General features: G+C 37.7%; 1 protein-coding gene and 1 non-coding gene across 2 annotated transcripts; both read right to left on the bottom strand.

The window, feature by feature from the left end:
* Nucleotides 1-6,283: 6,283 nt before the first annotated feature.
* LOC117703882 (olfactory receptor 1J21-like) lies at nt 6,284-12,574 on the bottom strand. The gene is made up of 2 exons (XM_076928617.1): nt 11,019-12,574; nt 6,284-9,727 (listed from the first exon to the last, which is right to left on the bottom strand). Exon 2 carries the CDS (start codon nt 9,707-9,709, stop codon nt 8,786-8,788), a length of 924 nt encoding a protein of 307 aa, XP_076784732.1. The 5' UTR covers nt 9,710-9,727; nt 11,019-12,574; the 3' UTR covers nt 6,284-8,785.
* Nucleotides 12,575-16,051: 3,477 nt separating this feature from the next.
* On the bottom strand, nt 16,052-16,158 carry LOC117704870 (U6 spliceosomal RNA). The gene has a single exon (XR_004606378.1). It is a non-coding gene; the product is annotated as a U6 spliceosomal RNA (small nuclear RNA).
* Nucleotides 16,159-27,013: the final 10,855 nt, after the last annotated feature.

Genomic DNA, 27,013 nt, shown 5'->3' with positions numbered 1-27,013 from the left:
ATAAACTAAACCTGATAGAAAAGAAAGTATGGAATAGCTTTGAATGCATTCACACAGGAAAAAACTTCCTGGATTAAATACCAATACAGCAGGCCCTAAGTAAAACAGTTATTAAGTAGGATACACACACACACACACACACACACACACACACACACACACACACACACACAATTAATAATAATAATAATAATAATAATAATAATAATAATAATAATAATAATAATAATAACTAATGAATAATAAGATGTGTAATTGAGAAGGGGTGAGCAAGTCCATGGCAGGGATGTGAGAAAAAGGGAAATAAAAATGATGTAAATATAGTACTTATGTACCAAACTTTCAGAAGCAACTTTTAAAAATAAGTATTTTAATGTATTTATAGATAAAGGAGAAAGAGCAGATGTAAGCAAGCAACTTCATGTACTGGTGCATAGGAAATATACTTATGTAACAAACAATTGAATGAAGAAATAACATCCCATATAGTGATCCTTCTAATGAGTTTTTCTACATGTAAGCCATACTTTATTCTATTTTCATAATTTACCATATGTGTATGTGTGTGAGAGAGAAAGAGAATAAAAATTTTATCCTCAGAATAGTTCATTATAAAGTGATATAATTAGGTAATAATGGGCCAGTTAGTTGATTTAGGCAAATACATACCAAAACAAAACCATTATGATCATTCCAGTGAGGTTCATAACACTCCATTCTAGCCAATATCATCCAGAGGTAACTGTTAATGTCTTTATTTTTTACTATGTGTTAATTCAGCCCTGGAGGTAACTCTAGGCAGGGCACAAAAGTTCCATCATTTGCAGGATACTGTCTCAAACTCCACTAGTGATGGAGCTAGTATTGGTGTGGTGCTTGAGTTGGCTTTATGTTTATTCTTCCAGTAGTCTCAACTGAAGCTGGTATCAGTAAGCCACCAGTACTGGGTCTGTATCTAAGTGGACTGCTGGTAGTGGAGCTAATAGCCAGTATGTCCCCAGCCCTGGGCTAGCTTCTCATTCTGGTGCTAACATTGAAACTGTAACTCCTGGTTCCACCTCTGACAGTAGCTATAGAGCTATGAGTGACAATTAAACTACATTTTGAACACCCCTTATTCAGGAATTCTTCCAGGGACAGAAAATGGGCAATTGAAATGACTTGAGACAGTTTCTCTTACTACAGCCTAGTCTATCCTATCTTACATACCTCCCTTCATCCACTGCCTCTCTCACAGTGGACACTAGGTACTACAGGAGGGACAAGATAAAGTGAGCATGATGCACACTGTCTGAGACAAGTGGCTTAAGATGCATCAAAGGTGTCATCTCTTTCAGTCCAATAATGTTTTGGAACTCATGGGAATATTGTAGATACTGCATCTCCAGGTCACCCCACCTCAACAAATCCAGCATTTAGCTCCTCTTTCCAGGTTATTCCCTATCAAGACCTGCATCTCCAGGCCACCACACCCATCAACAAATCCATCACCTAGCACCATTTCCATGTTACCTGCAACAAGATCTCTGTCTCTAGGTTATTCCCCCAAGTCTGCATTTCAAGGTTACAAGCCTAAGCCTGCCTAACAAGCACCAATCAGGAAAAAAGCAGAAGTTAACTTTAAGGTTTGGCTCCCAGCATGAACCAATTAAGTTAAAGGCCACAGTAGTCCCCCAATTAGATGCTTGTCAGTATAGAATCTCTCACCCCTCACCTGTCATTTCCTATAAAACCTTTTACCAATGAATGTTTGAGGTTTTTCTCCACTGAAACTGTCCTGTGACTCAGTGGTGAGTTAAGCTGAAACTTGAACTTGTGAACAAAGTCCCTTGTGTTATTGCATCAGATGGACTCCTGATTGGTCTTTTGTGGTTCAACAGCACCACCTCATACTACATTTTGGGTGAGTTGGCCTGGAAGTTTCCCATGGCTTTCCTGATTACCAATCTATAGAGTCCTGATGCTGCTAAATTCAGCCTGGGTCTGTCCATATGGGTTTCTGTAGTGCTATGATAAACTTCCTGATTTCCATGTTCCCGTGCTATGTTTCCTGTTGACCATGTTAAGAGCTTCCTGTCTGTCCTCATGTTAAGTGAGTCTATGTGGTCTGTACTGCACTGTAATTTGGGTCCACATAGCACCTTGGTCTGTGTCAGAGGTTTGTGTCTGTGTGTAATGTTTCAGGTTCTGAGCCATGCTGAGGTGACTTTGGTTCTAAGCATCTGTGAAGCACCATGGTCTGAGCAGTTCTTTGCATGTAAACTCTTGAGTGGTTCCACATCTGTATTTCTGTTCTGAAGAAAGAACAGAAATTTATATCCCTGACCAGAAATAAAATACACACAAACTGAACCCAAGAACCTATCTAATAGATCATAAACTACAATCAAGTAGGCCTAATTCCAGAGATGCAAGGGTGGTTCAACACATGAAAATCTGTCAACTTTATATACTATATTAACACACTGAAAGGAAAAAAAACTTATAAAAATTCAAAACATGTTCATGATAAAACGTCTTGGAGTGATCAGCAATAAAATGGACAAACCTAAACTTAATAGAATTAATTTATGCTGGCAGTGGTGGCGCACACCTTTAGTCTCAGCACTTGGGGGGCAGTGAAGGGCAGTGGATTTCTGAGTTTGGGGGCAACCTAGACTATAGAGTTACAAAACAGCCAGGGCTATACAGAGAAACCCTGTCTAGAAAAACCAAAACCAAACAAACAAACAATAAAAGCAATTTACATTAAGCTGATAGTCAACATCAAATTAAATGAAGAGAAACACAAATAGGAACTAAAATCAGGAACAAGATGAGGCTATAGACACTCTTCATTCAATATAGTACTTGAAGTTTTAGATAGAACATTAAGGCAATTAAAGGAGATCAGGGGATATGAATTGGAAAAGAAAAAGTCAAAGTACTAGCTATTTGAAGATGATATTATAGTATACATAAGCAGTCCCCAAAATTCTACTAGGGAGCTCCTACATCTGATAAACACGTTCATTAAATAACCTGGATACAAGAGTAACTAAAAAAAAACCAGTAACCCTCCTATATAGAAATGACAAACACACTGAGAACAATATCAGGGAAACAAGCTCAGTGATGGCGGCACATGCCCAGAGCACTTGCCAGGTAGAGGTAGGTGGGTTGCTGTGAGTTTGAGGCCATCCATGTCTACAAAGCTAGCTCCAGAATAACCAAGACTACACAGAAAAACTCTGTCTTAAAAAAAGAAGCAACAAAAACATGAAGTAAAGCATTCCATTTAAAATATCTAAAAATAATATAAAATTTCTTGGGAAACCTCCAATCAAGCAAGTGAAAGACCTCCATGACCATAACTTTAAGTCTCTGATGGATAAAATTGAAGACAGTATCAGAATACCAAAAGATTTCCCATGCCCATGGATCAGGAGTAACAACATACTAAAAATGACCATCTTACCCAAAGGAATCTACAAATTCAACAAAATTCCAATAAAGATTTCTCACCAACAATTCTTTACAGACCTTTAAAGAACAGTGCTCAACTTCATATAGAGAAACAAAAAAAACTCAGGATAGATAAAACAATCCTGTACAGTAAAAGTATTTCCAGAGATAACAGCCTCACCAATCTCAAGCTGTACTGTAGAGCTATAGTAATAAAAACCATATGGTTATTAGTATAAAAACAGACAGGTTGATCAATAGAATGAAATTGAATATCCAGATATAAATCCATACAGGCATGGACACCTGATATTTTTATTTAAAAACAAAAGTTAGAAATACAAAATTGTTGAGGTTTTGTTCTCTAAGGCAAATAGAAATATTAAGGTTGTAATCCTTAATATTTTCTACTATACACAATGAGGGAAGAGCATGTTCATCATATGGTGTTGGTCTAACTGGAGGTTTGCATGTAGAAGAATGCAAATAGATACATGTTCATCACTCTGCACAAAACTCAAGCTCAGGTGGATCAAAGACCTCAACATAAAACCAGATACACTAAACCTGACAGAAAAGAAAGTGGGGAAGAACATTGAGTGTATTGACACAGGATACAACTTCCTGAGTAGAACTCCAATAAAAACAATTATTAAAAAGGAAACACGCACACCTCACACCTAACAAAAATAACTAAAATATAAGAAGCTATGTAGTTGAGAATTAGGCAGGACCATTGCGAGAGTCTATGGAAAAAAAGGAAGTGGAAATGATGTAAATGCAGTACTTACATATAAAACATTCAAAAGCATTTAAAAAAAACAAATGTGTCTTAATGGGCTTAGATAACAAGAATGAGCAGGTATGATACAAGATAAGCAGTTCTTACATACCTACCTTCAGCACTGCCTTTCTCACAGTGGACTACAGGTACTACAAGAGGGACAAGGTAAGGTGAGTATGATGCACACTGTCTGAGACAAGTGGGTTAAAATGTATCAAAGGTGCCATTTCTTTCAGTCTGGTAATGTTTTAGAAGAAGTACTGTAGATACCAGCCTACTAGGGAGCCCAAGGTAGAGGACACTGCAGAAATTATACTGATGATTATTACATCAGTCTGCACTGTGATGTATGCCACTTCATGTACTAATACATAGAATATATACTTATGTAATAAAAATTAAATGAAGAAATACTATCCTATATAATGATCCTTCTAGTGAGTTTTTCTACATGTAAGACATATTCTTATTCTACTATCATAATATATCTAATACATTAGGTCATAATAAATATATGCAGCTGATACCATGGATCCCTCCATGCATACTCTTTGGTTTGTGGTGTAGTCTCTGGGAACTTTGGGGGGATGCATCAGGCTGATTGATATTGTTGTTCTTATGGGGTTGCTAAACCCTTCAGCTCTTTCAGTCCTTCCCCTAACTCTTCTATTGAAGTCCCTGTGCTGCATCATCTGTATTGTCAGTTTTGGCACTGCCTCTCAGGGGACAACAATATCAGGCTCCTGTAAGCAAGTGCTTATTGGCAGCAAAAATAGTGTCTGGGTTTTGTGTCTGCAGACAGGATGGATCCCTAGGGAGGCAGTCTCTGGATGGCCTTTCCTTCAGTCTTTGCTCCATTATTTGTCCCTGCATTTCCTTTTGACAGGAGCAAATCATGATTAATATTTTTGAGGTGGGTGATTGGCCCCATCTCTCCAATCAGGGCAGTGCCTATCCACTGGATATTGTCTCTACAGGTTTTTTCCCCTTTGTGTGGCCTTTAAGCTAATGTTATCCCTGTTGGGTCCTAGGAATGTCTTGCTTCTTTGGCATCTGGGACTTTCTAATGGCTATGCAGTGCAAATTTAAAAAGCCCATGTCAGAGAAGCTCATGGGCCTTAAGGGACAATGTTCTATTGTTACTTTTAAATGGTCATGTTGTCAAACTGCTTTCTAAATACCTGAACAGAGAATCTTTCTTCAGTGTAGTGGTTAATGCTGAGACTTATAACAGGCCCAAGTCCTGAGAATGACTCTGAAAGCTCAGCTATAAATGTGTATCAACATCAAACTCTCCTCAACTTGGACTTGGGAAATTTCACTAAAAAGAGAGGAGAAATAATAAAAGTGCCAGAGGAAGAAGGAGAAAGTTATGGAATACTTTCTTCAAGATTTTACATGGCCATGCACAGTAGCTATGGTTACCTTATCTGAACAAAGCTCACACAAAATCAGTATAGTTATAATCCCAGTATAGATAAGGGATGGGTGCTAGAGGTCCCACCCCCATCACAGTAGCTATAGGTAAGTGATAACTCATGAAGAAAGGTCATGCTTTTGCAAGTCTTGCCATTTATAACTTCCCCAGATCATAGTAGATGGTCCTATATGCTTGTGCACATGAGACGTATTAATGGAACTCTGAGACAGAAACATGTTAAATTCTTCACTAGATGTCCTGGAGGTAGATAGTGGGAGGCTGGTATGATCAAAGTATATTGCAAACATGTATGAAATGTTCAAAGAACATATTCAAAATATTATTTAACAAAAGAGAAAATAATGAAATTTTCATTAATAAAGAATGAAATGATGTCACTTATAGGAAATGGATAGAATTGATGATTATTGTGTTAGATTGCCCAGACATCCAAAGACAAGTTTCACAATTTTTCTCTCATATGGAATTTTGAAAAACAGGACTTGAAAGGCAAAAGAGGACATTTATGAGTGTGGTGAATAAATGGAAGGGAGTGTAATGCAGGAGGTCAATATCCTCAAACAACGTTATATATATTACAGAGATAATTAAAACTCATTCCTTTGAGACATGTATGATGGTGATAACTTTAATATGAGTATTCAGAGGACAGAGACAGGCAGATTTCTATGAACTAAAGACTAGCCTGGTCTACTTGAACTACATAATCCACATGATCTCTATGAAATAAAGATTCAGCCTACTCTCAGTGGCTGTGGTATTCATGGTTTTCTACACCTGTGTCCAAGGCCATTAGGTGATAATTAAAACTCATTCCTTTGAGACATGTATGATGGTGATAACTTTAATATGAGTATTCAGAGGACAGAGACAGGCAGATTTCTATGAACTAAAGACTAGCCTGGTCTACTTGAACTACATAATCCACATGATCTCTATGAAATAAAGATTCAGCCTACTCTCAGTGGCTGTGGTATTCATGGTTTTCTACACCTGTGTCCAAGGCCATTAGGTGAGACTTTGACTCAAAAACTCAAACAAAAAAACCATCACTTCGTATAATTACTATACACTAATAAGAAAGAAACAGGTAAGACACTATCTTCAAGGGTAAAGAAGATATAACTTACAAGGGAACTGTAGCACTTATAGTATTGATTTCTATCATTTAACTCTAGTGATTTTTAAATGAATACTTTAATAGTATTCATTAAAATGCCACATACATGGATATATTTAATATAATATATAGTATATAGATATAGAATATATTATAATATATATAATATATATGGTACAGAAGTATATGCACATATATTTTAATGGTGATGGCTATGTATATATTCTTTTCTTTAGACATTATCTCAGTTTTTATAAATATGAATTAATATTTCAGTGACAAGATAATGGCTGTGATTTCAGAAGTTTCCACGTAGTATACCAGTCTAAGGAATCATCTTAACATACAATAGTCTGAGAAGCACATTCACTTAAATTGCTGGTGGAGCAGCAGAACACCAACTAAGTTCTCTGTACTTGAATCCATTTCTTCATAATAATCACTAGATATGAAAATATCTGTCAGAGTAATTGGCTACCATTAATGATGCTAAGTATTTTCATGGTGATTTTCCAAGAACAAAAACACAGTTTGAATATATCAGAGGGAAACAGAGGACAATGTATTTATGCAATTAAATGTGGAGCCCATTTCATTTTAGAAAAGAGTATAATTGGATTAAAATTTTTAGTTTAACTTTTTCAGATTTTTATATAAGTATTATATTTATATCATTTCCACCAGCCCATACACTTGGGCACCAAACCCTTATAGAGAACAGACTCATGTCACATAACTGCAGCACCATATGAAAGGCAATTCTAAACTCTTTCTTTCCACTTTTATACTTCACATAAACTTGATATTCCTAAACAAAGAGGTTTCCAAAACACTTTTCACCAACTAGAACCTGTACCCATTTTGTCTACCTGATATCAATGGACCACTGAGTTTGGAAGAAAAATGAAGGCAACTGCATAGTTAATATCAGCCTAAGAATATACTACAAAAATTTGAACAATGAAGAAAAATTACAAAATGATGAGAAAACTATGTGGGAAGAAGGAAAAGCTGGGAATGTCTACGAAATGTGAGCAAAGAAGAGAATTATAGTGTTGATTTCATAGTAGAAGGACAAGGGGTGATAATGATGGAGTACATAGTACAAAAGTAGTACAGGAATGAACTCTGAGTGTTTATACCACATAAATGTGCCAAACATTTAGTAGATACTCCTATTCATTATACAACATGCATTATGCAACACATATATGTATCAAAACATCTCTTCTTACAAAAATGTATTTCTTCGTGTATTAATAAAAATGAAAAGTGTATTACAAACACAAGGCTGGAAAATTCCATGCATAGATGGAGGTCTCAGAATGGTGACTTCAATGTGTATATAAGAAGCCAGAAGACATAACTATGAGGCTGATGAACCGCACTCTGCAGTAAACATAACCAGTTCATTGATGGTGTGTCTGAGATGCAGTGTTTATTTAAGCTTATTATCAGCTGAAATTCAAAATATTGCTGAATTAAATTTGAAAAATAAGATTAAGCTGTGCATAGTGGTTCTTGCCGCTAATCCCAGCATTCAGAAGCCAGAGGTGGGCTGATCTCTACTGGTTCAAGGCAACCATTATCTATATAAAAAATTCTAGAATATATAAATTGACATAAAGACATGACTATAAATAAATTTTTGTGTGAAAATAATCCTATCTAAGGAAGCTTTTCATGATATAAAAGGCAAAAAAATCATCATTCCAAAAGCTACAATTATGCAAATGAAGAGTGATACACTAAATTTTCCAACTTTGGGGGAAAGATATCATGTGCAAAGGGAAATACAGAAAGGACTTATGTGTATATATTTTGGAGACCCCTTTCCTAAGATTATCAAGATCAAGAAAAGAGGTAAAGTGTAACATTTAAGATATATGTAAGATGTTCAGATTAAGATATCTTTAAGATAACCATTAAGAGAGAAAATGGTACACATGCCAATCAAGGAGGAGACCTAAGTATCTAATGGGAAGCAGAAGATGCATCATTTTGTTCTGCCAAAGATATTTTTCAGTGCTCCTTTCATGTCCCGATTCCTCAGACTGTAGATAAAGGGATTCAGCATCGGTGTGACTACAGTGTACATCACAGCCACAATGGCATTTTTCTCACTAGTGTTATTAGATGAGGGGACACAATACAGTCCAATGATGGCTCCATAATACAAGGAAACCACACAGAGGTGAGAGCCACATGTGGAAAAGGCTTTGCGGATTCCCTTGATGGAGGGAGTTTTCAGAATGGTGACTCCAATGTATCCATAAGAGACCAGAATGCATATGAATGGTAGGGTAATAACCATATTACCTAAAACTAGGATGATAAGATCATTGATGGTAGTGTCTGAGCTGGACAGCTTCAGCAAAGTAGAGAGGTCACAGAAATAGTGGGGGATGGTATTGCTTCTAAAGTGAGATAGGTGGGCCAAGAGGAGGGTTTGTACAAGGGCATTGGCTGAAGATAAGGCCCAGGATATTACTACTAGAAGAACACAGAGGTTCAGATTCATGATGATGGTATAGTGGAGAGGATGGCAGATGGCCACATACCTGTCATAGGCCATTGAGGTTAGAAGAAAGCTATCAATGCTTCCAAAAACTATGAAAAAATATACCTGGGAAACACACCCAGTATATGAGATGGACTGACTGTGTGTCAGCATATTCACGAGCATCTTTGGAACTGTGACTGATGAGAAAGAGATGTCAGTGAAGGCCAAGTGGCTGAGGAAGAAGTACATGGGGGTGTGGAGGTGAGAGTCCAGCCTGATGAGCAGGATGATGAGCAGGTTCCCCAGCACTGTGGTCAGGTACATGACCAGGATCAGGGAAGAGTACAGAGCTTGGTTCTCTGCTTGAATGGGGAGTCCCAGGAGAATGAACTCAGACACAGTGCTATCATTATCCATCCTCAAGCTCTTCCTCTTCTGCTGTGAGTGAAAGGAGAAATGGGACAGGAAGAGAAGTGATTTTGACTAAAACAATGTGGGAACATTTTATGAATCACCAGTACTGAAAATAAGATTAGTTGGGTATTTTAATCTGAATATGTAGATTTTTGTTATCATGATGTGCTGCTGATATTTTCGAAAGAGACATAATTTGCTGACCTTGAAAATAACTGAATGTCTTTGAGAGGGAAAAAAGGAAATTCAGAACAATTATAAAATCAGACCCATTTCCATCTCAAAGTGCCTAGATTTCATGAAGACAATTTGAAATTATGGAATTAACATTTAAATTATTACCAACAAATCAAGAATTCAATGTGATTTTAATGATTGTGCATCTGTTTAACCTTTTTTGAATGCACTTGCATAAGGCTTTTTACAAATTAAATTCAGTACTTGCAAGCTATTTTTAGAATACCAAGGTTCTGTGATACTTGGGGCAATAAAACAAATGCTGGTTGGTAGACCTCCATCACTGACATGCCAGATTTCAAAACACTGACACAGTTAGAAGGTGTACATCCAATGTAACTTACATTAAATACTGTAGAAGAAACAAAAGCAATTTTAAGTTGACAATTAAAGGAGCCTTAACATATGTGCTAACACCTGTTTGAAATCCTGACTATTTGTGTCTATTGTTTTGCTTATTCCTTGACTATTTGCATTGCTAGTCCCTCAACCTAGAATTGATCTTAATACTTGCATGCAATTACAATGGTAAAAAAGCAAGAAGGAGGGAGGATGGGATAAGGGGGCTCTAGGGAGGGTTAATGGGGAAAAGGGATGACATCTGAAACATAAATAAATAAAAAAAATCCAATGCAAAAGGAAAAAAGAAAAAATTAAATTCAAGTATTGTAACTCAGAGCTTCATTGGATCAGTAAAATATTAGGATCTGGGGTAAAATAGTGAGAAGAGCATGTGCAGATTGTCAAAGCCTTAAAGGCATAAGTCTGTGCCAACATTACAATGTACCAACAATAGCATATAAGTAATTCTGAGTTACCTACATACTAACAGTTTCTCAGTCAATGTGGTCACTCTTCCATAGCATCAAATGACCCTGATTCCATGTTAACAACCTCAGCACAAACCTAAGCATTGCATTCAAGTACACAGAACACCTGGAAATACTTGACTTTCCTGCCACTACTTAGATCAGACAAGGCAATTCCTGAGGTCTTCCTAGCAAAAGAAAATTTTATCTGTTTTATTTTTTAACCTCGGTTTTTAAGCCAAAGACTTTTTGTATTAATTACTTACCCTTTTCCTCTGTTTCTAATCTGACATTCTCTCTCTTTTCTGTAATCATTCTCTACACAAATGAGCAATCACTACAGTGCGAAAAGGAGCATGATAAAATTAAAGTAGACATCATAGCTGCTGAGAGAACTCTGTGATTATATCCTTTTTGAAGACTTGTTAGTGGCCAGTTTGTCTGTTTAATTGGCAACAATCTAACCATTTGCCTCTTCAAACTTCCCAAGCCCTAACTAGAATTAATCTATGAAGACTTAGAACTATGTCAATATCATCTTTAAAATGCATAAGTATCATCAAACTCACTCTGTAGAAAAGATAGTTAATGTGATATTGTTGGAAACTAATTATAATTCCTTTCTTACTCATTTCTGTGTCAATAGTAATTACTTTATCACTACAAAAATTTTATTATCTATCTGTCCACAGGTAGATAGTTTCTAATAATTTGCTATTTTGAGTAATACTGCAATAAACAATATTATTCTTATATTATTTTATAAAGTATGTATAATATCGTAAGAAATGACCTTAGAGAATTAAACAGACATGATTTGAGAAAATATCAGGTCACAGGAGGCCTGTGATGAAGAAGCTGATATACCTTCTCTGAAGAGTCCTTACTGGAAGAACCTACATAGAAAGACTGTAAAAACAGGTCTCTATGCAAGTATTTGAAAGGACAGTGCTAGGAGCTTTGAGAAACAAGGAAAACTCAAAATAACAGCGAATCACAGAAATATAAAGGTTGGAAAATATAAGACCATCAGGCAGATGTAATGTCTAATTTGCTGTGGAGAAAATCTTTCCATTTGTTCAAAAACAGTAATACTCAGGAAAAATAAAGTAGCAGAAAATAGCAAATAGCTGGCTGGCTGCCAGGTAAAAAGTAGACTGGAGAAGCCAAGAATATGAGCACCAGGCATATGAACACCAGGGTATCTTATGGCAAAATTCACAGAGATTTGAGAAGTTGAAAAACAATACAACAGAAATTGTGTGTTGACATTAAATCTGAGCAAAGAAGATGTCTTTTCTGATTTCAGTCAAAATGGAAAAGTTTAAGGAAAATATTTTATGGAGAGGTTTTTGAGGAAGGAAGTGTTATTTTAACTCAAAAGTTGGTCAGGCTCTCAGTGCAAGATATATTGCTCTATAAAGAACTGTTTGCCATTTGATGGTGTAATCCTTACAACTCAAAATGCATGCTGACCAGAGAGACAAACAATGAGGATGACAGAGAGAGAGAGAGAGAGAGAAAGAGAGAGAGAGAAAGAAAGAGAGAGAGACAGAGAGGCAGAAAGAAAGACATCAAGAGACCCAAACATATGCACTGATACAGAATTGTGTACATTCTATGCATAATCTGACAGGCGAACTTATGCATTGAAAACAGATACATTTAGTTAAGAAGTTTGGGAAAGTTCTTTCATTTCTCTCTAGAATAAACACAATATAGAAAGAGAGGTGAATAACCTAAATCAGTCATACATCCACTGCAACAATCAGAAGACTAATCAGTTTAAATCAGATATGACAGATATATGAACATGTATTGTGTCCATGTCTTCTGGGAACTCTATGTGTGCCCTAATTTTGAAAACTATATAGAGAAACTATGATGCAATCCCTTTCCCAAATCCAAACTAGAGAAATAAAGAATAAAATTGTTATGTTGTCATTGACTCCCTTAGGGAAAGAATTATTTTGAAGCAAGCATGAGAGTCACTTCACCCTTGAGAAACAATGGTAGTAACTTTAACAAGATTTCCCACCATTATTTCCTGTTTAAAATAGTTTGGGAAAACATAAAAATATGCATTATTATCTAGCACTGAATGCTGAAACGTCTTGAAGTCCTATAGTTCTATTTTAAAATGATCCTTTAAATAAACTAATAAATATTAAAGACAATGTTAATAGATTAGTGTTTTCCTTAAAAAGAGATACCAGAATGCCCCTGCCATCCCTCAAATTGAGGCCATAGCAAGCAAAGAGCAGTCTATACTCAGTAAGTTACTGACAGTACTGCACCATCAGGAGGCAACAGAGAAAATCTTTGTATCAAGCCTCTTATTTTGAACTTCTGGCTTCCAGAACAATGAAAAATGTAATTCCATCAAGCTACTTTGTGGCATATTGTTTTAACAGTGTGTAGATATTAAACAATGTAAATACCTGCTTATATATAAAAATAAGAGCAGAGATTTCCTGCTCTACTAGAGGCCTCACAGAGTAGTAGGAGTCCAGGTGGGCTTTCTGGCCTCCAAACTTCTCCTCTCTCACTGTCTCACTGACCCCCATCCCCAGTTCCTTGCTATGATTATTAGAATATGGTGGGTCCTTAGGCAGTGGTACTGTTAGGAGTCCTGGACTTGTCGGAGGAAGTGTGTTACTCTGAGTGCTGTCTTTTAAGCTCTGCACAGTGTGGAAGAGTCAGTTTTCCTGGCTATAGTCATATCAAGATGCAGAACTCTCAGCTCCTCCTTTGCCTTGCTTGCTTGGAGCTAATATGGTCCTGCCTTAATAATATTTAACTGAACCTCTGAACCTTTAAACCATCCCCACTTAAATGTTGTCCTTTATAAGAGTTCCCTTGTTCCAACAAACCCACTACTTTTCTCTAGAAAGACAGCCCAATATTAACCACCTTAGTCCCCAAGCCCAGGGAATAGGGGCGCTGACTCTTCATTAACTTCTTCAAGCTGATTACGGGTGTTGAGATATTAGAAGAGGGGTGGGGGAAGAATAAATTGACAAGCCTCCAACCCTGTGTCTTCACTGCATCCAGATGGAATTCCAGGACATCAGAGGTTTGAGCAGGTCTACTCAGCTTGCTTTATGAGTAGATACACTAAGGCTGTGTATTCTGCAATATACAATTTTCAAGACAAGTTTTAGTATCAAGATAATTTTTTAGAGGGCTATTTTATTAAAGATGTTTGTTCTAACAACTTTTCTTTTTTCTCCTTTTTAAATTGGTTATAATATTTACATTTCAAATTTTATCCCCTTACCCCATTCCCCCCACCACCCTGGAACCCCTTATCCCATTCCTCCTCCTTGTGCTTCTATGATGGTGTGATTTTCCTGTTTCTAGGTAAGACACTTTAGTTTTTTTTTTTTGTTTGTTTTTTATTTCTTTAAAATACATTTAAGATTTTATCCCCTCAACCCATTCCCCCCACCACTCAGGAACCCCCTATCCCATCCCACCTCCTGCTTCCACAAGGGTGTGCCCCCACCTACCACCCAATCCCCCCTCACCACCCTCGAATTCCTCCCTGCTCGGTGTTCAGCCTTCATGGGATCAGGGATCTCCTTTCCCACCCATGCCAGACAAGGCCGTCCTCCCCTAAGTATACAGCTAAAGTCATGGGTGCCTCCCTTTGTGATCCCAGGCTGGTGGTTTAGACCCTGGGGAGCTCTGGTTGGCTGGCTCTGTTGCTCTCCTCTTGGGGACACCAAACCTTTCAGCTCCTTCAGTCCTCTAACTTCTTCATTGGGAGCCCTTGATCAGATCAATGGGTAGCTGCGAGCATCCGCGTCTGAATATCTCAGACTCTGGCAAACTTTCCAGGAGACAGCTGCATCAGGCTCCTGTCAGCATGGACTTCATGACATCCATATAGGCATCTATCTTTGGTGACTGCACATGGGATGGATACCAAGGTAGAGTGGTCTCCCGATGGCCCCTCCTTGACTATCTGTCCCACACTTTTGTTGGGCCTTGGATGAGGTAACTCCATTTAACCTGCTACCTTCTGTCATGTAACACACAGGTAGAGGGCGTGATTAATAAGTCTCCACCTCCAGAGATTTAAATATTAATGAATTATCAAAAGGCCAGGGGCATAGCTAATTAAGTTATTCCCTCCCTTTTTCCCCTCCCTATAAAAGTCCTGCTCCCTTGACTTTTGGGGGGGAAGCGCATACCATCTATATCCACTCAACATGCCATGAACAGTAAAGCTTTGGAAAACTGGACTCCACCTGTCGCCTGGTCTCTCTACCAGATTCTCAGCTTTTGGAACCCTGGAACCTTGCCGATGCAGCCGCTGGCCCACCCACCAACAGCTGCGTGAATGTGGGACCCTCCTCGACCGGCTGGGAAGCCTGTCGCTGAGACCCCGCCGCCGGACTCCTCCCCCCCCCGCCCCCCCCCCGCGAGATTTTTTTCCTCACACACTTTGTCACCTTATTTGCTCTCTTGAGGATTCTGTCACTCCTTCCAAGTAGGACCAAGGCATCAACATTTGCCCTTCCTTCTTCATGAGCTTCATGTGGTCAGTTAGTTGAATCTTAGCTATTTCAAGTTTTGGGGCAAACATCCGCTTATCAGTGAGTAAATACCATGTGTGTTCTTTTGTGATTGGGTTACCTCACTCAGGATGACATTTTCTAGTTCCATCCATTTACCTAAGAATTTCTTGAATTCATTATTTTTAATAGTTGAATAGTACTCCATTATGTAAATGTATCACAATTTTATATACATTCCTCTGTTGAAGGACATCTGGGTTTTTTCCAGCTTCTGGCTATTATAAATAAGGCTGCTATGAACATAGTGGAGCATATGTCCTTGTTATATATTGGAGCATCTTCTGGGTATATGCCCAGGAGTGGTATAGCTGGGTCCTCAGGTAGTGCTATGTCCAGTTTTCTGAGGAACCTCCAGACTGATTTCCAGAGTGGGTGTACTAGCTTGCATTCCCACCAACAATGGAGGAGTGTTCCTCTTTCTCCACACCTTCACCAGCATCTACCATCACTTGAATTTTTGATCTTAGCCATTCTGACTGGTGTGAAGTGGTATCTAAGGTTGTTTTGATTTGCATTTCCCTGATGATGAACGAAGTTGAGCATTTCTTAAGGTGCTTCTTGGCCATTCGAATTTCCTCTGTTGAGAATTCTTTGTTTCGCTCTGTACCCAATTTTTAATAGGTTTATTTGGTTGTCTGGAGCCTAATTTCTTGAGTTCTTTGTATATATTCAATATTAGCTCCTGATTTCATTTTGGTATCTGGTACCTGACTAAAAATATGGAACACTTCACAAATTTGTGTGTCATCCTTGTACAGGGGCCATGCTAATCTTCTTTGTATCATTCCAATTTTAGTATATGTGCTGCCGAAGTGAGCACCATGATTGAAATTCTGAATCATAAAATTAATAAATCCCTTTGAATTTTAGACAGACATAAACAAACAATTGGAGGAAATGATTAAAATAATTTTAAAAGCCAAGAAAAGCTGTCTGTTCTGTTTCATCTTCTGGTCCCTACTCCTAATAGTAATGCTGGTATGCACCCCTTTCCCAATCCCATCATTCTACCTTTGTCCATAGGACTAATGCCACCAGTGACATCAAGATAAGCTCTCCATTTACTAGTCCACTGGCAGCATGAGGGAAAGCACTCAGGAATTAGTTCTTTCTGTCCCCTCAGTGCTCTATCTTCTACTACTCATCTCTACCTACAAACTTAGATCCTCACTACATTCCCTGGCCACACATTTGCCTATATTCCTGTGCCTTGTGCCACTGTGGACAATTGGGCCTATAGCTATCAGGGACCACCAGCTCTGTCTGAATCAATAGAGGTCTACTCCCACCAAGAGAGCCAAAGGTATGAAGACAACAGGGACTCCCATTCTTCCTATAACCCTGTAAGTATGGTAAAACATAGAACAAACAGTTCTATCATATCATCTGCAAATAGAGATATTTTGAATTCTTCCTTTCCAATTTGTATCCCTTTGACCTACTTTTGTTGTCTAATTGCTACATTGTTTTTCTATGCTGTCTGTTCCAAATCATATTTAAACAGATAATGGAACTGGCTTTTGCTGTCAAGCATTTGAGACTTTTTGTCAAAAATTTAATATTGCCCATATTACTGGGATTCCTTATAATCATCTAGGACAAAGTATTGTAAAACAGACCCATGGAACTTTAAAACAATATTTTCATAAAATAAAGAAGGAGGAGGGATATCTCAGTACACCAAAAATTTATTTAAATCATCATGTTCTTTTTATTTTAATTTTTTTTTTAAAAAAATGGGTGCCAAGAAACTTTCTGCTGAGTATATACGGCACCCTACAACTAGACATACTTATGCCTAGGTGAAAAGGAAGAATTCACTTACTGGCATATGGCATGATCCGATTCAGATACTTAACATAGGGAAGAGGGCATGTTTGTGTTTTCTCTGCAAGATGCTGAAGGAGCATGATGGCTGCCAGAGTGATTAGGGAGATATGCTGATGCTGAGACAAAGAATGATGCTGAACTATGAGGTTGCTGAGTGCCCTGACAATGGTGACTGGGAAGCTGTATTGGACATATGTTCTGGAGCCACCTTTGCTTGCCTATATCCCAGATGGGACAAGCTGCATTGAGTCAAGTTTTCAGATCTTGTGAGACAAAGAATCAAAAAGAGAAGTTATAATGACTCCTCTATTTTTCTTAAATGTGACCAGTTATTCTAATTCAATCATAGACTTGTATAGAAATCAATCCAATATTGAAATTAACAGTCTTCATTTGGAAAGCTGGTTCTGGACATTTCCAGAGACATATATAGAAGTTATCTGGAGTTCTCTACGATGTTATGTTACCAAAAGATAAAGTTGGGACAGGATCTGGATTTCAAACAAGTGTTAGTACATATGTTAAGACTCTTTTAATTTTCAAGTTAAAATTACTTTTGTTTCTTCTACAGTGTTTAATATAAGTTGTATTGATTGTACCCTTTCTAATTGTGCTAGTGTGTGAAAACCTGACATGTCTGTTATGGGGGTCTATCAATCACCTTTTGTTTTCTTGCCCTGAGTATGACAGGACCTTGATATTTTGAAAAACAAAAAGCTTGCAAGTACTAGAAGAAGTGAGTTAGACTTAAAGCAGAAGCAAGATTGTAATAATCAAGAAGTAAGCTTGATTATTGCTGGTATAAAAGCTTTAATTACATTAATTAATAGCACCACTGCTCCTGCAATTGCATTGACACAAGATGTTAAGACAGCTACGTATGTTAATCATTTAGCAAAAAAATCTTACTAATGTGTTGAGTATACAAGGGGATTTAGATGGGTGTTTGGAACAATGAAGTGATGTTCTATATCCTTTTCATATTAGTGGAAGAAGGTTCAGAGTTTAAGAGTAAGGAGCCATCTCAAGTGTCATGCCAAATACCAGTAAAGTTGTGTTACTTCTAAAATTTTCAATGATAGTTATTATAATTAGGAAAAGATTGAAACGAACTTGCAATGTATTTGGCATAATTCTAACACCTCTCAGAAAGTTTTAACTTTGCATAGTGATATTACTTATTTAAAGAATACTGCTCTGATGAGCTTTGACACTGCAGATACTGCTGATGAAATTACCCATGGCCTGAGGTCAGTATTTCCATTTTGGTCAGTCTTCAAGAATGGCATATATAGGTTGATCATGCTAGCTGTTTTTATCCTGGAAATACTTTTTTGCTGCCCATTATGTTAAAGCTTGTCTTTAATAACAATAACATGTTGGCAGGCAAAGTACATGGCTTGAAACTGAAAACAGACCTCCAGATAGAGTTATTAATTTAACAGGCTGGCAAGCCAAGGACAGGTAAGATTCTGCACAGAGCCTTACCAATCTAAGACAGAAGTGCATTGCTTTGATAATGCATATTTCACAACAGGTAATGAAGTCATTCTTGTCAGAATGACCTAAGACAGGCTCAGTCTTGTTTATGAAAAAAATGGGGGACAAAAACAATGGAAAGCCCACATACACATGGAAATTGAACAATGTTATACTCAATGATAACTTGGTCAAGGAAGAAATAAAGAAAGAAATTAAAGACTTTTTAAATTTAAATGAAAATGAGGACACATCATATCAAAATTTGTGGGATGCCATGAAAGGAAAAATCATACCTCTAAGTGCCTACAAAAGAAGATGGAAAGAGCATACATTAATAAATTGAAAGCACACCTGAAAGCATTAGAACAGAAAGAAGCTAATATACCCAAGAGGAGTAGACAGCAGGAAATAATCAAACTCAGGGCTGAAGTCAACCAAATTGAAACAGAAAGAACTATATAAAACATCAACAAAACCAGGAGCTGGTTCTTTGAGAAAATCAACAAGATAGACAAATCCTAAGCCAGACTAACCAAAGGGCGCAGAGACAGTACTCAAATTAATAAAATCAGAACTGTAAAAAGAGACATAACAACAGAAACAGAGGAAATAAAAAAATCATCAGATCCTACTACAAAGGCCTATACTCAACAAAATTGGAAAATCTAGATGAAATGGACAATTTTCTAGATAGATACCACATACCAAAGTTAAACTAGGAGCAGATAAACCATGTAAACAGTCACATAACCCCTAAAGAAATAGAAGTCATTAAAAATCTCCCCAACAAAAAGTCTGGGACCAGATGGTTTTAGTGCAGAATTCTATAAGACCTTCAAGGAAGACCTAATACCAATTCTCTTCAAACTATTCCACAGAATAGAAACAGAAGGAACAATACCCAATTCATTCTATGAAGCTACAATTACGCTCATACCTAAGCCTCACAAAGACTCAACAAAGAAAGAGAACTACAGACCAATCTCTCTTATGAATATTGATGCAAAAATACTCAATAAAATTCTCACAAACCGAATCCAAGAACACATCAAAGCAATCATCCATCATGATCAAGTAGGCTTTATCCCAGGAATGCAGGGATGGTTCAATATTCAGAAATCCATCAATGTAATCCACTACATAAATAAACTCAAAGAAAAGAACCACATGGTCATCTCACTAGATGCTGAGAAAGCATTTGACAAAATTCAAAATCCCTTCATGTTAAAAGTCTTGGAAAGATTAGAAATTCAATGCCCATATCTAAACATAGTAAAAGCAATATACAGCAAGCCAGTAGCCAACATCAAACTAAATGGAGAGAAACTTGAAGGAATCCCTCTAAGATCAGGGACAAGTCAAGGCTGCCCACTCTCACCCTACTTATTCAATATAGTACTGGAAGTCCTAGCTAGAGCAATTAGACAACCAAAGGAAGTCAAAGGGATGCAAATAGGAAAGAAAGAAGTCAAAATTTCACTATTTGCAGATGATAGGATAATATACTTAAGTGACCCTAAGACTTCCACCAGAGAACTCCTAAACCTGATAAACAACTTCACCAAAGTGGCTGGATATAAAATTGAGTCAAACAAATCAGTAGCCTTCCTATACTCAAAAGATAAACAGGCTGAGAAAGAAATTAGGGAAATGACACCCTTCACAATAGTTACAAATATTTTAAAATATCTTGGAGTGAATCTAACCAAGCAAGTGAAAGATCTGTATGACAAGAACTTCAAGTCTCTGAAGAAAGAAATAGAAGATCTTAGAAGATGGAAAGATCTCCCATGCTCCTGGATTGGCAGGATGAATTTAGTAAAAATGGCCATCGTGCCAAAAGCAATCTATAGATTCAATGCAATCCCCATCAAAATTCTAAATCAATTCTTCACAGAGATAGAAAGAGCAATCTGCAAATTTATTTGGAACAACAAAAAACCAAGTATAGCGAGGACTATTCTCAACAACAAAAGATCTTCTGGGGGAACCACTGTTTCTGATCTCAAACTATACTACAGGGCAATAGTAATAAAAACTGCATGGTATTGGTACAGAGACAGGCAGGAAGATCAATGCAATAGAATTGAAGATCCAGTAATGAGCCCACATAACTTTGGTCACTTGATCTTTGACAAAGGAACTAAAACCATCCAGTGGAAAAAGGACAGCATTTTCAGCAAATCGTGCTGGTTCAACTGGAGGTCAACATGTAGAAGGATGGAAATCAATCCATTCATATCTTCTTGTATAAAGCTCAAATCCAAGTGGATAAAAAACCTTCACTTAAAACCAGATACACTGAAACTAATAGAAGAGAAGGTGGGTAATACCCTCAAATACCTAGGCACAAGGGAAAAGTTCCTGAAAAGAACATCAATGGCTTATGCTCTAAGATCAAGAATTGACAAATGGGACCTCATAAAATTGCAAAGCTTCTGTAAGGCAAAGGACACTGTCAATAAGATAAAACGGCAACCAACAGATTGGGAAAAGATCTTAACCAATCCTACATCTGATAGAGGGCTAATATCCAAGATATACAAAGAACTCAAGAAATTATACTCTAGACAACCATATAACCCTATTAAAACAGAGCTAAACAAAGAATTCTCAACAGAGGAAACTCTAATCGCTGAGAAGCACCTTAAGAAATGCTCAACATCCTTAGTCATCAGTGAAATGTAAATCAAAACAACCCTGAGATACCACCTCACACCAATCAGAATGGCTAAGATCAAAAACTCAGGTGATCGTAGATGCTGGCAAGAATGAGGAGAAAGAGGAACACTCTTCCACTGTTGGTGGAATTGCAAGTTGGTACAACCACTCTGGAAATCATTCTGGTGGTTCCTCAGAAAATTGGACATAGCATTACCGGAGGATCTAGCTATACCACTCCTGGGCATATACCCAGAAGATGTTCCAACATATAAGGACATATGCTCCACTATGTTCATAGCAGCCTTAGTTATAATAGCCAGAAGCCGGAAAGAACCAAGATGTCCCTCAACAGAGGAATGGATACAAAAAATGTGGTATATCTATACAATACAATATTACTCAGCTGTTAAAAATAATGAGTTCGAGAAATTTTTAGGCCAATGGATGGATCTAGAAATTATCATCCTGAGTGAGTTAACCCAATCACAAAAGAACACATTGGTACATACTCACTGTTAAGCAGATGTTAGCCCAAAAGCTTGGAATATCAAAGACTCAACCCACAGACCACATGAAACACATGAAGAAGGAAGACCAAGAGGTGATGCCTCAGTTCTACTTAGAACGAGTAACAAAAATACTCAAGTGAGCAAATGTGGAAACAAAACATGGGACAGAAACTGAAGGAGGGGCCATCAGGATACCATTCCACCTGGGTATCCATCCCATGTACAGTTACCTAAGCTAGACACTGATGTGGATGGCTGGAAGTGCATGCTGTCAAGAACATGATATAGCTGTCTTCTTAGAGGTCTGCCAAAGACTAACACATTCAGAGGACGATGCTCACAGTTAACCACTGATATTATCAAGGGTTTCCCAATGGAGAACTCAGAGAGAAGACTGAAGGAGCAGAAAGGGTTTGTGACCCCAGGAGAAAAGCAACAATACCAAACAACCAGAGCCCCCCAGGGTTTAAACCACCAGCCTAGGAGCACATAGAAAGGGACCCATGACTCTAGCGGTATATGTAGGAGAGGATGGCCTTGTCAGGCATAGGTGGGAGAGGAGATTATTGGACCCATAAAAAATGAACACAGAGTGGGGGGAAATGTGAGTTTGGGGAGGGGATAGTTGGGGGGGGTAGGATGCAGGCACTGCCTCATAGAAGCATTAGGAGGGGGATGGGATAGGATGTTTGTGGGTGGTGGGGAGAATGGGATAAGGGGATAAAATTTGAAATCTAAAAATAATGTCAGCCCTCTAGGAAAAAAATTTTTTTTCTTGATACTAAAACTTGTTCTGAGAATTGTATATTGCAGAATACACAGCCTCAGTGTATCTACTCATCAAACTGAGCAGACCTGCTCAAATCTCTGATGTCTTGTAATTCCATCTGGATGCAGTGAAGACACAGTGTCAGAGGCTTATCAATTTATTCTCCCCCCCATCCCTCTTCTAATATCTCAATGCCAGTAATCAGCTTGAAGAAGTTAATGAAGAGTCAGCACCCCTATTCCCTGGGCTTGGGGACTAAGGTGGTTAATATTGGGCTGTCTTTCTAGGGAAAAGTAGTGGTTTTGTTGGAACAGGGAGGATTAGCCTGGATTTATTGCATAGCCATAACCTATTGATAGAAATCTGTATAATTAGTATCAAGATGAAGTTATACTTTCTTAAATGGTACAAAATTTACTTTGATTTCAAATTTAATGTTTTCATTGGTACAAGCTTCTTATTGATATAAAAATGAGATGAATATTGATACTCTCATGGGCATTGAGCCTGCATAACACATTTAGGAATACAAGGCTTAGACCCAGTCCTTCTTTAATTTTTTTAATGGATTTGAGATGGTTAGCCTGTGAGTTAAGGGACTATAGCAAATTCATGGCTTGGAGTTTATTGTTAGGGTGTTTTCTATGTTTTATTTAAAAATAGCTGAGGGGAGTTAACAGACAACAGTCCAGGTTACCTTACATGGATAGTTGGTTTTAAAACGTCAGAAGTCCATAGAATTGATGTTACAAATATTTCTATATTAATGTTCATTTTGATTAGAGACCTGTCTGCTCCTGACAGCTTCCTGTCTTGGATTCTAAGAAGAAATTTAGCATCCTTGGAGTTACTCCAGTTGTGCAGAGACAGCTACAAGGCAAGAATTGCCTCTTTCCATCTATATACAAATTACTGTCCAGAAAAGGACACACTTGCAGAATAGTCAAATGATTATATCAGCCTAGACAGAGTAATCAGCCCTTAATAATTCTGCATCACTAAGGTCTGTCTTATGATTCTGTCAGATGATTCTGGCCCAGACGGCTGAAGATTTGTTGTTCCAACGTTTGGTAGTATAGGGGCTGTCCAGGTGTTCAGCGGTCTCTATAAATTGTCTAAGTTTTAGAAGCCATGCTTTGTGCTTCCCATAATTTCAGTTAACTCAGTCATTCTGGATTTCTGATGGGGTTGAAGACTTATAGTCTCATAGCCAATCCTGGCTGTTTACTTTGAGAGAATAGGTCTGAGTGGATGGTTTTCAGCTCACATTCATTCTAAGACAAGAAAGAAGCCAGGTTTAAAACTAAGTGTTTTAGTTAGGAGAGACGACAGAGGTTATGGTTAGTCAACATAATGATGGACTGGATATTAGGACTATCTTGTACCTCACTGGTACAAATAGGAATAATTATGCTGTAATTATATTTTGAGAGAAAAGTGTTATTTTAACAGGAAGGGTGATATGTAGGAGGAGCTAAGAGGGAAGGAATACTGGGAAGAAGAGATGGAGTAAGGAGAGGAGAAGATGATGGAGAGGAGAAGCAAGGTGATGAGAGAGAGAAAGAGAAAGAGAGGTGTCATGGAGGCAGGTGTTCACATGTCTCCACAAGTCAAAGTTAGTTGATATATCTAGGTTGGGTATTGTGTTACACTTCTGATTGAGCATGACCAAACTTATAAACCCTTTGACTAACATTTAAAAAAATATAAAAGCAAAAGTAAAAGTAAAAGGGGGCATGGGATAGGGGTTTTCTAGGGAGGGAAAATGGGGAAAGGGGATTGCATCTGAAATGTAAATAAAATATAAAATAAAATAAAAATGGGGGATAGTTGGAGAGCTTTTGGAGATGCTTGGCAGAAATCTAACATTGGCCAGGGACAAGGACATGGCTTCAGGAAGGAATCTGACATTAGGCTAGAACAAATGTAATTTTAGGCAGAAATCTAAATCTTACACTAGAACAAAGAAGTAGGCTTTAGGCATGAAAATGACTTTGGGCTAGGACAGGAAAGTAGACAAAGATATTTTGGTCATCCTGATAAGCCATCAGAAACTGTGTTCACAGGAATGACCACGGGACTTAGTTTATTGCCTTGCTTGTTCTTTGACTATTTGTGTTTATTGTCTTGCTTGCTCCTTGACTATTTACATCTATTGTATTGCAGTTACTCAACCTAGAACTGACTTTAATACTTTCATGTAATTAAAATGGTATAAAAGTAGATTCAGAAAATAAATGCAAAAAAGGAGTTCTACCTGCAGTCATAGAGTCCTACCCCAATCATTCCAGTGCCCCACCCTCCTGGTCTTCTTACCCCAGCACTCAATAAACAGAGCTTCTGTGATACACCAGATTCCAGCCTTGGCATACTTTCCCATCTTTATTAGAAATCTCAAAGACTGGGAACAAACCAAGATAGGATGAATTCCCCCAACACTCTCCATCTATCTAAATATCCTCCTACTCTACTACTCTGTTCCAAGTCCTGTGCCCTTCCACTTGCTTTGCTCTGGTCAAAACAATGACATAGACTCCTACTCTAAGAAAATCTGGGAGAATGTTATACATCCAAGTAGTCTGTCCTGCAAAATAAATTTTCCTACTCTGTCTATGCCTACTCTATGTCCATTTGCCTACCTCTTCTAGTTGCCATACATTAGCCTATACTTATGAGACACGATGAGAGCAGTGAAAAAGGGAAAGTTCACAGCCATAAATGCCCTCACAATGAAATTATACTGATCTCACAATAGCAATGTAACAACACACTTAAAACATCTAGAAAAAAAAAGCATACAAAGCCAAGGGGAGGAATACACAGCAAAAAATAATCAAACTTGGGGCTAAAATCAACAACATAGAAGCAAAGGAACTAATACAAAGACTCAATAAAACAAAGAGTTCATTTTTAAGGGCCCAAGAGTCACTGAAGGAAGATCTCAGATTCAAAAGTATGCAAAAGCAAATAGCATTGTTTTCTGCAGTAAAAAAAAAACAAACAATGCAGCAGTCAGCCATTCATTCAAAATTGGGACCCTGGGATAGGCATGCAGTCTTTATTTCAGTTTCATTAGGAAAATAATAAGGAGGGTTAGGTCATTTTTAATATTATTGGCTAATTAATCAAAAATTACATTAGTAGATTTGTAATTTTTGTTATACTAGTTTTACCATTTTTGGTCAGATTTTAGAGAAATTTCAGGAATGTATTAGTCCTTTTTCTGGCTATCTCCCTCAGCTGGATGTCAGGGCCATTGGTGATTAATGGTTCACTTCCTGTGTTTTTTCTGAGATTTGCCTGCTTCTTTGAGAAAGTGAAAACTAGGCCTTGTTATAAAATGAATAAATTTCAGTCAGACCTCTCATTCCCCCTTTAGTTGGGTTTCACCTCAAACCTTTGAGTAGGGTTTAGTGGTTGATATTGACATTATATTGTCATGGGTTGGACCATGGATATTAATTCCTTGACAAATTTTATACAGGTGTTTAGCATGTAGGGTCCACAAATAAGAACAGTAAGAGTAACTACAATGGTCCCTCCAATGTGGAAAGGATGGTGCTGAGCAATGGAGACCAATTAAAAAGAGATTTATGTCAATTTTTAGATTGTTATTTTTCATTAATCTTATAATCTTTTTAATACCAGGCACATCGATTCTTTGATGTCCCCAGAATGGTTGTCAACAAACCAGCATTGGTCTCTTAGGTTGAGGCATAGTCTATCCTGTTGTAAGAATAGGAAGCCAAGCCTGTAGGTATGTTGGAGGGCAAATACTGCTAGAGAACACAGGAAGAACTCAAAGTGTGAGATAAATTTTTTTAATTCAGAGAAGTCAGCATCAATGGCTTGTCTCAAGGCTCTGTAATTTTTGTCTGAGAGGATGAGAGATGGATGCCAATTCCTATTACCACAACCACACCATATCTCAATAATGCTGGTATTAATTTTGTTGCTATCACCACTCATTTTTGTTCTGGAGGTTGAAATTGAAGGAAATTGTTTACATCTTTATCTGCATGATAGTAGATACTGGGGGTGATTAGATCAGTACCCAGATGCCTGAAAGCATGATTGCAGAGGGGTTGTGTGACATTCTTGACTCTGGAGCAGAGTGGAAGCATGTGGGTCTCCTCAGGGGTTGATGGTTACCATAAGAATAAAGCTGATTGGCATTTTAATGTGCATATTCTGTTTCATGTTCCCTCTTTGGGGAACGTTCATCCTGCCAAGGTCAATGACTCCATGACAATCAGGAACAACAGGATTCTGGGTAGCAAGAATGTGTCTGATGATCCTCAGTAATATGGCAACATCATGATATTCATGACATCCCTTGGGCTGAAGAAAGAACCCTGAAAACATAAATTTAACAATATATCAATAAGTGTGATTACTATTGTTTAAAGGATTTTTCAACT

Source organism: Arvicanthis niloticus, chromosome 2, assembly GCF_011762505.2.
Source record: "Arvicanthis niloticus isolate mArvNil1 chromosome 2, mArvNil1.pat.X, whole genome shotgun sequence".
NCBI classification, from domain to species: domain Eukaryota; kingdom Metazoa; phylum Chordata; class Mammalia; order Rodentia; family Muridae; genus Arvicanthis; species Arvicanthis niloticus.
This window is presented reverse-complemented; position numbering and strand designations above follow the sequence as displayed.

Excerpts from the sequence above, each read along its gene's own strand:
- LOC117703882 (XM_076928617.1), bottom strand. The coding sequence starts at position 9,709 with ATGGATAATGATAGCACTGTGTCTGAGTTCATTCTCCTGGGACTCCCC.